At 49.7% G+C, this 10,634-nt stretch overlaps 1 protein-coding gene across 1 annotated transcript in view; it reads right to left on the bottom strand.

Annotated features, from left to right (window-relative positions):
* epha10 (EPH receptor A10) overlaps nucleotides 1-10,430 on the bottom strand; it is an 80,740-nt gene extending 70,310 nt beyond the window's left edge. Inside the window, exon 1 of the mRNA XM_084696281.1 lies at nucleotides 10,295-10,430. Coding sequence (XP_084552407.1) covers nucleotides 10,295-10,373 — 79 coding nt within the window. The 5' untranslated portion in view covers nucleotides 10,374-10,430. The remainder of the gene's footprint in view (nucleotides 1-10,294) is intronic.
* Between the last annotated feature and the right edge of the window lie 204 nt (nucleotides 10,431-10,634).

Here is a 10,634-nt window from a genome sequence, read left to right as displayed (position 1 = left end):
AGATGAGGGGACAAAGACTCATCTCCATATAGTGTGGAAACAGGCAGATTGGAATTGAAGGCTGGCCTCTGAGAGCCTCTATAAATACGAAGAGAAGGAAACACAAAGCTATTTCACACAAACACACGCGTGATTGAGGGCAAATTAAAATGCAAATATAACACCTCTCGTTTTTTTCACGATTGCAGTCGACAGATAAAAGGACGTCTGTTTTCGGGAAGCAGATTGGGGTGTGTGTGTCTGTGTGTGTGCCTGTGTGTTTGTGTGTGTGTACGCGTGTGTAAAATGAAAGGAAGCCAGAAGGGGGGGTGGGGGGTGTTAGGGGTGACGGGAAGGTGGCTGTGTAGAGACAGATGAGGTTCAGTGGACTTACGGGCCCCTTTCCAATCCGGATTCTATCTCCTCTGCCCCCTTCCCCCTCCCCTGCCTGCTCTGCCCTCCCATTTCCAAACCTCTCCACCTCTCCAGTCATTACAGCAGACCATGGCGGTAGTCTATGGTTAACTAAGTGCCACTTTCTAGGCCAGGTTAGGAGGCAGTGGGGGCAGCGAGAGCCGTGAGGTCATGCTGCCCTTTTCCTGTAAAGAATCACTGGAGTGGTTGATGAGAAGTATCAGGACAGGAAAATCACGTTGAAATGTCTGTACTATGTACTGAACGTCTGTAGAGAGAGAGAGAGAGGGAGAGAGAGGGAGAGGAGAGAGAGAGAGAGAGAGAGAGAGAGAGAGAGAGAGAGAGAGAGAGAGAGAGAGAGAGAGAGAGAGAGAGAGAGAGAGAGAGAGAGAGACTAAAAGAGCTTTGTATGGAGCGGTCGGCTGCATGACTGGACTGAATTTTTCATTAGCCGGCAGTCTCGGGGGGTGGTCGGCTAAGAGCAAGTCTTTCCGGTGTTCGCCCGCTGTGTGTGTGTTTGTGCGTGTGTGTGTGCGTGTACACGTGTGGACAAATGGGTATACATGTATTTTGCAGAGCATTTCTATGCAATGTGGGTGCGTGTGTGTTCCCTTGCGTGTGGATGTGTGTGGGTGTGTTTGTGTGTTTGTGTAGCGCTGTTCTGAACTACTCCTACATCCTCCCAGGCAGCTGCATAAGTATCTAAGTTATGCAACAAAAGGAAAGCGCACCAGAGGGATTGGAAGAAGAGAAACACAGAGAGAGAGAGAGAGAGAGAGAGAGAGAGAGAATTGTGAATTGTGTTATTAATGTATGGTTGTCTGTTGTTGTGTATCTTGCTTTGGCAATACGGTCGTAATGACTGTCATGCTAATAAAGCTAAATTGAATTGAATTGAGAGAGAGAGAGAGAGAGAGAGAGAGAGAGAGAGAGAGAAAGAAAGAGAGGGAGAGAGAGAGAGAGAGAGAGAGAGAGAGAGAGAGAGAGTTATACAAGGTCTTCTTAATATTCAGCATCAACATTGAATCTTAGATGCTTTCAGAGCTCTCGGCTATCAGAAGGACTAGTGGTAGAAACGGAGGATGGGAGAAGGGTGGAGGAGGGGATGTGAGAGACAAAGAAAAAAACGAGAAGAGAGACAACGTTGAGGGCCGGTACTGGTCATCTGAGTCCTGTTTCTTCCTCATGGTCGCACCAGACCTCACGTGCACACACACACACACACACACACAGGGCTGGAAGGAAGGTCCTAATGGCAATGCCAGCTCTAGTACGAGGGTGTAGGGGAAGTTAATATTACACGCAGAAAATGACCTTAAAACAACAGCCCATGTGCAACTCAGGCACACACACACACACATATTTAAGTAATGCCTACCCAGCACCTCCTAGCCCCCAGCCAGTAAGTGGGTTCTCCAATGAGCTTCTTGCTCTTTAGTGGCGTCTCCTTGGGTCGACCTTCAGAGACAGAGCCCATTAACCGAGACACTGACAAAGGAGGGCCAGGTAATTCACTATTAACAACCTGGGGCACTCTGTCACACAGACATGCTGACAGAGACAAGCGCCTGGGAGATACAGACAGAAACACTGACAGATACCGACACAAACACACACAGACGGCAGGGAGGGAGGGAGGGAAGGAGGGAAGGAGGGAAGGAGGGAGGGAGGGAGGGAGGGAGGGAGGGAGGGAGGGAGGGAGGGAGGGAGGGAGGGAGGGAGGGAGGGAGGGAGGGAGGGAGGGAGGGAGGGAGGGAGGGAGGGAGGGAGGGAGGGAGGGAGGGAGGGAGGGAGGGAGGGAGGGAGGGAGGGAGGGAGGGAGAGAGGGAGGGAGGGAGAGAGGGAGGGGAGAAGCTGGTACTTCCTGTCTTGGCTGTATCTGAGTGAGGACGAGCCACCAGCTCACCATCTGACCAGAAGACCATCTGACCGCGCGTTACATCACAGGGCCCTTTCTCAGTTTGCCCACACACACACACATGACACACACACGACACAGCGACTACGAAAAACGTGAGCATCATTTACTTTACATGTTGCACTAACACAAGCAATTAAATCCCAGCAAACGTTCTGCATTCTAAACTGCAGACTACGATCTCAAACCTCATACCGGCATTCACGGAATGCAGAAATGCACCCAATCACTGGCCAACAACACCAGGGAGATGCCCTTTGCACTGTCATCGCCTCAACAATAACCCCTCTGATCCCATTAAAATCAAATCATCCACGGAAGACAGACAAAACAACACACATACACACACGCACAGTAAACACTATTCACACAGGAGCAAACACTTGCCACTGAGCCAACACATTAAATGCAGGAGAAAGTCAATAATTGCACACAAACACACAGTCACACACACACATTCCTCGCTAGGCTCCTTCTCTGCTTATTCATTCCCACTACAGTGTATTAACCATGCTCACAGAGAAGAGGAGGAGGAAGAGGAGGATGAAGAGCACTATTAGGGGAACATGTACTGTGGGGAAGCCAAAAAGAGTGAAGCATTTCAATATTTGATATTCAACACACCCCACAGTCCCCATCATTCACTTCACATTAGCACTACAAAGACTGTGAGCGCGGGTGTCCCAGTCAGTTGTACTCTATGCTATGCTAATCATGCCAAAAGACATCTGACAGAATCTGTCAGGTGAAAGAGTGCTGTTTCAATAACACACTCCAGAGTTATTATGTGAGTGGATGGAACGCCAATTATAGGGATTCGTCTCAAAGTTATATAGTATACAGTGCATACTTGGCTGGGGTTCGGCCATGGGCGCCCTAGTTGTTCTGTCGGTGAATATCCTTTTCCTCCCCACAACTCCATGTTAGCGCCATGGTTCGAGCACCTCTCCGGGAGCCAATGTACAGCTGTCACGACAGCCACAACAACAACCCTGCCCCCCTCCATTGCTCTGATTGCAATCAGGCAATCCCCTGCAGAAGCTATAGAGAAAACACACTTTACTCACACAAAATACCTTTTCACACGCCATGACTGACAAGGAGGTGACGGCGCGCACACGCACACAAACACACAAAGATGTGATTGTGGAAGAAGCAGACTTTGGTAACACAGTAAACCATTGCTCTCTGCAACCCCACAAACGATGTACGTTCCACATCAGCCCTGACACAGTGCAATGACCTCATACAACCTTCAGCTCTTCACAGACGACTCAACCACCACCACCACTTTCTCTCTCTATTTCCCCCCCCCATCTCTATCTCTCTCTATTCCCCCCCCTCTCTCTCCCTACTTTACATACATTCAATCTCTCTTCCCTTTCTATTCTTCCATCTTCTCCATCCCCCTCCCCATCCCTACCGACTTTCAATCATCTTCCCTTTTGTCATTCTTGTATTTTCCTATTCCCCTCTCTCCTCCCTCGCTCCCTCCTCCTCCAGTCAACTGATCAGAGCACGGCTCCCACAGCTGGGAGGGTGCCCCGCCCCGGCACTCTGGTCATTACCCACCAGCAACACAGCCATGGCCCCCGCGCTCGCCCCCCACGCCGGGCCTGCACTCCCTGTCACTGGGAGCTCCCTCCTCATCAGGGGCCAGCACTTGAAACAGACCTGCTGGGGGAGGAGGGGCGAACGAGGGGGCAGACAGGGTGGGATAAGTGGAGGCTGAGGAGCAGGGAAGAGGGAGTAACAGGGGAGGAGATGGGTGAGAATGATGGGGAATGGGGGTACAGGGGGAGAATGGGGGGGGGGGGTTGCTGGGCAGTAGGGGGGTCATAAAAGCAACCCAGTCGGAGCCAGGCGATTAATGTATTTATTCATCGGCGAGCAAAACCATGCATTAGAAGGTCGGGCAATTTTCCAGGTCATTGACCAAACCCACCCTCCGCAGAGGAGGGGAGAGGGGACATGAGGCAGGCGTTAGCGTTGTCACGGCAATGGCGAGGTGTTGCGTGTGTGTGCAAGTGTGCGCGTGCTCGCTTACGTGCATGTGAGTGTGCACGCGCGCACGTGTGTTTGTACGTGTGTGTCTTCCACAGTGTGCAGGTTCTCGGGCTTAATGAGTTTGAAAGGTCAAACGCCTCTCCAAAAGATTAATGGGGTTTTACAGGCATGGGGGTATTGCTTTACGAGGCCCTGTTTGCTGGATCTCTGCATGCCGGTCATTACTGGACGCGGGACACTGGGCCTCCATTACACACAAAGACAAGGACACTTCAAGTCCAAGTGTGTGTGTGTGTCTGCGTGTGTCTGCGTGTGTGGGTGTGCGCGTTGAAGCATGTTCATTGGGGATTCTGCGTCCAGCTCAGTGTGTCTAAATGCCTCATCAGTAAGCCTGCTGTTAGCCTGCCATTGTAGATGGCTGCACTGATAAGCCACCAATTAGAACGACAAATGCATTCGCCAAAGACCCCCCCCCCCCCCCACCCCCGTCATCGCCCCATCTCACGCCACGCCACCCTACCTTCACTTTACAGATCACTCATTGGGACATTTTTTCATTGTCTTCACGTCAACATCGCTGAAATTAACCTAGCCTCTCCCTCTCCCTGTACTTCACTTGCCAATCATGGCAGGCTGTATTTACCTTGTCAAACCCCACCTGGAGATGCCAGGTCTCCCACTCAAACGCATAGCAGGCACACACACACTCATATATACACACATTCACGTACACACACACACACTCTACCTGAACCACATGACTTCCTGTGGCTGTAGCAAAGCAATCTGGGCAGTATCATCTGAAGCATGATCACATGAATATGGTATGACCCAGGGCTTTCAGCTGCCTTACAAACGCTTTAGAGAGCATGCGCGCGCACAGTCGCACACACACAGAGGCACAACCACACATGTGCACGATTGCACACGTACAAACGCACATTAAAAAGAGCACACAGTCACGTGGAAGCCCAGAGAGTGGAGCTGGGTGATGATGAATGTTACATCAGAGGTGAAAGACCTGACACTAACACACACATCGAGGGACATTATCATATGCTGCAAGCACACGCAAACACACACACACTCTCATACTCCCTCTACATGTGTCAGCGGTTGGACATTACAGCACAGGACAAGCGAACATGAAAATCACATTAGGGCCTAGGCCCCCCAGACCTGTAGCAAAAGTCAGGGGAGAAGGGGGGAGGAGGGGAGCGGGAGAGGAGCACAGGAGGAGAGGAGAAGAGGGAACTCCAGGGAGAGGACGCCACATTAGCTGGCTGGACAGAACATGGCTCATGCCTCCTGTGTGTTTCCAGTTCTGTCCAATATGGGGTCCCTAACGTGCAGTGTGGAGCTGTACACTGTGCACGTGGTGTAGTGCTAACCTTGTGTCCCAGACATCTAGACCCATCTTCTCCTGGTCAGAAGTTCACACAATCAGAACCAGGCTGTGTGTGTGTGTGTGTGTGTGTGTGTGTGTGTGTGTGTGTGTGTGTGTGTGTGTGTGTGTGTGTGTTGCCATAGATTTACAATGGGGCTCCACAACACACAACAAAAAGATGAGAAGTTGAATGAACGACGACTTCCTCATGAAAAGAGGTGGCCGGATCTCTTCCACACTCTGTGTGCTATGTTTCGATTGCTTTGAATGAAAGAGCTAGTTCAGGCTCTCCTTCAGAAGCAGGACAGATGAGAGAGGCAAATAAAGTGTTCAAGGTGAACAATGTAAAGACAGCGAGAGAAAGAGAACTACTCGAGAGGCAACGGTTTTCTATATTAATGAGGCCTTTTAGACACAACCTTTAAAGAACCTTTCTGGTGCGACACGGCACAACGCTGTGCGTGTGAGAGATACAGAGAGAGAGAATGAGAATTAGAGACAGACTGAGATACAGGAGAGAATAAGATAGAGTATGAGAGAGAGAGAGAGAGAGAGAGAGAGAGAGAGGGGGGGGGGGGGGGGTTATATAAATTTGTAGCACATGGCAAAGGGGAGCAAGAAACATGTTTCGTGCTTCGCCTTCAGAAGTTTCTCTAACTGTGTGAGCCTTTAGTCCCATGTGTGATCCCTATTTATCCAGCCTATAGCCCTTTCTGCACCATGAATATAGTATGCCCACACACACACACACCATTGAAGATGCTTCAATCAAAATACATTTAAAAAAAAGATAGGTCCCAATCCATGGCCCATCCATCAATGGAATTCACATAGAGCCTTTTTCCTCAGTCTCCAATGAGGCTGAAGCACCTTCTAAAGAGCCTTCTTTCCTTCCTAGGACAACGCTGTGGACACACACCCCTCCCTACGCCATGCTGAAACCTGCAGCGGCAGCAGAACAGCCTGTGTGTACATGTGTGGGTGTGTGCGAGTACGTGTCTGTGTGTAGGTGTGTGTGTGTGTGGTACAAGGAACAAAGGGAATCAAGTGACTATGGAAAATCATTACAAAAAGACACTGTGGATCAATGTGTCACCAATCCAGTCAATGCCTGCTTGAAGTAATTAAGGGAACTCTTCAGGTTATCTTGTGCTGCTGATCAGGCCACTGGTCAGGTTTTTATAATTGCATTTCAAATGATTTTCAAACGATAGCTGGCATTACAAAAATAATCGTTTTTGTTCCAAGACGGCCTCTTTCTATCCTGATCTCCCTCCCTCTCCGCTCCTTCCTCTCCTCTTTTAATGAACCTGCCACGTTGCTCCTCTCCTCCCTTCCTCTCCTCCGTCGCTGCCTGCTGTCTGACTGACATGGCCGGCAGCTCTCGGAGGGAGAATGTCACGGACACGCCTGCCAACTTCACAAATCGGCGCGACCTTTCACACACGGCGAGGTCGCCGCTATCAGATCCCGGGGCCTGCCGGAGGGGTCGGCCAACAGAAGAGGAGCGGGGGGAGCGGGGGGAGCGGGGGGAGCGGGGCCCGCGAGGCGCTGGCAGACGGCGTTCTGCATCAGCACCATCCATTTGTCACGTCGGGTACGTGGGACTTGGGACCGTCCTCCGTCTGCTCAGCTGCATTTCAAATCCTTCATCACGAAGCTTGAGACTCAAACTGAGCTTAACGGACATGACAGGGTTGGGAACGGAGTCACGACACACACATGCCTTGGCATGCTTCGCCAGACGAGCTGAGAGCGATACAGAGCCATGCAGTGTTCCTGTCCGTTCATCAACCCATGAGCTCAACCCATGAAACTCCCACTTAAAGTTCACAGAGGAGACAAAAGAAAGCAGGGCTAACCTATAAAACCAGTCGGCTGGTGTCTCCAGCAGGTTAACCACAACAAGGCAGCCCGGCCCTGCTGACAACGCTGCAACAAAGGTACCTCAGCTACGCCCCACGCTAACACAATGAACCCAGAGGCTACGGTGCAGTTTCAGCCCCTGCTAAATCTCCTGCTCCTCCTCCTCCGCAGAGTGGATGGAGGGAGGGAGGGAGGGAGGGAGGGAGGGAGGGAGGGAGGGAGGGAGGGAGGGAGGGAGGGAGGGAGGGAGGGAGGGAGGGAGGGAGGGAGGGAGGGAGGGAGGGAGGGAGGGAGGGAGGGAGGGAGGGAGGGAGGGAGGGAGGGAGGGAGGGAGGGAGGGAGGGAGTAAATGAGATCCCGATGAGATGCCAAGGTGTGTTAGCGTTGAGGCGTGGGGAATGAGAAAACGGCGGCGAGAGCTAGATTGACTGTGTGAGGGGGGGAAGACGCCCTGCGCTGCCTACAGGGCCCAGGACGTATTAGCGCTCGCTAACTCAGCTGAGGCTGTGAGGAGCATGCTAATATGAGGGAATAGTAAGGATATGTTTATGGTGTCTCACACAGACACGCCCACACACACACCTGCACAGACACACACACACACACAAGTTTAATCAGAAACACACATACCTACACACCACACACAGGCAGTAGTAGGGAGAGAAGACAGGACAAGGCTGCAGCGCTAAAGGGGCATGGGTGCGAGGGGGGTGCAAACAGGAATAGATACGAGCACGAAAAGACTGGTACAGAGACAAACAGACAAACAGATACACACATAGGATTTGCAATCAAAAGTGACATGCAAACATGTACGCACAGGTTCTACACACACATGCCTAAGCACACACACAACCATTGCAAGTTACGGAAGAATAATCAAGCTGAACAAGGATTAAATGGAATACTTCCGACAAATATGTTGATAACTACACCCAAAACATGAGTATGGTTACAGCGTAAATCATCTCTCCCTACATAAGGAAAGAGGAAACAAAGGCAAGTTCTCTCTTTTTTCCAAATCCCTGTCTCAGTGCTGCCAAAGCCAGCCTTCAGAAGCACATTGCTTTCACAGCAATTAATCGCTGTCACAACATCAATTAGAACAGTACTTCCAATCCAGCCAACCAATTGACATTCTAGGAAACTGAATCAAGCTGGCAGGAGTGACATTTGAGTGTGTGTGTGTGTACTGTACTGTACTTGTGTGTGCAAACTCTGTGGCATGGAACCTCAACGTGTACATAATAGCATGTGCGTGTGCGTGTGCATATAACCATGTGTGCATAGGGTCACAAGCGAGCACCCTATGTTTTATATGTGATGACCTATAAAATGATAATAAAATGTATTCAATGACATGTGGCCATGTCATGTAAGTGCACGCATATCATGAGGTGTGTGCATGTGTGCGCGTGTGCGTGTGTGAGTCATGAAACATAAGCATGTGTGTTGGTGTTGCGTAGCACTACATATGAATTGCAACGGCATTAAAGGCATTCTTGCGGTGCTTTGAGTGTGAAGATGAAAGAGTGCTTTTCAGAGACGAGGAGAGAGAAAATACAAGTGTGTGTGTGTGTGTGTGTGTGTGTGTGTGTGTGTGTGTGTGTGTGTGTGTGTGTGTCCCACACGTGTGTGAGCCCCACGCGGCTCAGCTGTGTTTCGGCAGTGCCAGAACTAACCGTCTAGATAGAGCCCGAGGGATGGGGGTGATTATGAACACTTCCTCCTCTAAATCCCAACACTGATTAGGACGCTTTGCTGGTTTCACCTGAGCCAAAAAGTGACACGCAGCCTAAAGTACACTCCAGTTCCAGCCACATCCCATGCCACATCCCTTGCCCCATCTCCAGCCCAGATCCAGACCCTGTCTCTGCTTCAACCCCAGCCTCAAGTGTAGCCATGGATCCACAAGGCTTCCAGTTACGCACATGAACCATGTCAGTCCACTGAACACCTGTATATTGTGAATTACTGTACGTTTCCCACACACTGGCATTTAGAAGCATATTCAATAACGGCCCGTCTGTCACCAGAGAGTAGCGGAATGAGACAAAAGAGACCAGTTGCTCAAAGCACAGTGCACGGAAATTGAAATGGGAAAATCTTATTATTCTCATAGTCTATATGAAAGTAATCTTAATGGCAATATTTTAATTAGGAAATATAGCCTGCTTGCCTCCACGAAAACTTGTAGCGTATTGAAGCCTAACTTATTTGATAATGTTTTTTGTTTTAGTTTTTTTTGCCAAGAGTAGAGATCGTAAAATAACGGCAAATCTAGAGGCAAATGAAGAAAGCAATTAAGGAGTATTCCCCTTCGGTTTATCGCCTTCTCACGGCTTGCCACTGACACATTCAGTCCAAAAATGATATAGTGTGTATAAACTGGTTTATAGGCTACATTTTTCTATTCCACATGTTTGATTGCCCGTAGTCCCAAAATGATGGAAAGAGATGCAGTAGGCTACAGTAGCCTATAAGACCGTCAACTGCCCATGGTCAAGTGTCCAAAATACAATACACAACTGATACAAAATGTAGCTTGAAAATGTATTAGGAATGTACATTTTGTTAAGATAAACAAACCGCAGTGTTTGAACTTCATAACCTAGACGCGAAACCGTTGTGTACACCAGCTCGTTCAGCACTTAGCCTACGTGGGAAATTATCTGGTTGCGAACATTTTTATCAAAATAAAAAGTACATTTCGAATAATTTACCTTCTTCGGCGTGGTAGCTATTGATTCTATTCAGTAGTAACATCCAAAGCACCGAAATTAGCGTTTTAAAAAGATCCATTTTTATCTATCCAGCTTTGCGGGGCTCTTGTCATCTCTCTCCAGCTCGCGAGCTACACACCAGTGCGAGGATAGAGCCGTCCGGGCAAGTGCAGGAGCGAGGTGCCACGCGCCTTATTTGATATCTCGGGGGAGGGCGTTATGAATTAGATTGACATCATACGAGCTCAATCAGGGTGACTTCGAAACGGGGGTACTCGAAGGTCGCCTATCAAACGAGCGCACCGAAATAAATCACATTCCGCTTTGAGTTGATGAAGCT

Source organism: Hypomesus nipponensis, chromosome 4 (assembly GCF_054491055.1).
Source record: "Hypomesus nipponensis isolate SF chromosome 4, ASM5449105v1, whole genome shotgun sequence".
Taxonomy (NCBI): Eukaryota; Metazoa; Chordata; class Actinopteri; order Osmeriformes; family Osmeridae; genus Hypomesus; species Hypomesus nipponensis.
This window is presented reverse-complemented; position numbering and strand designations above follow the sequence as displayed.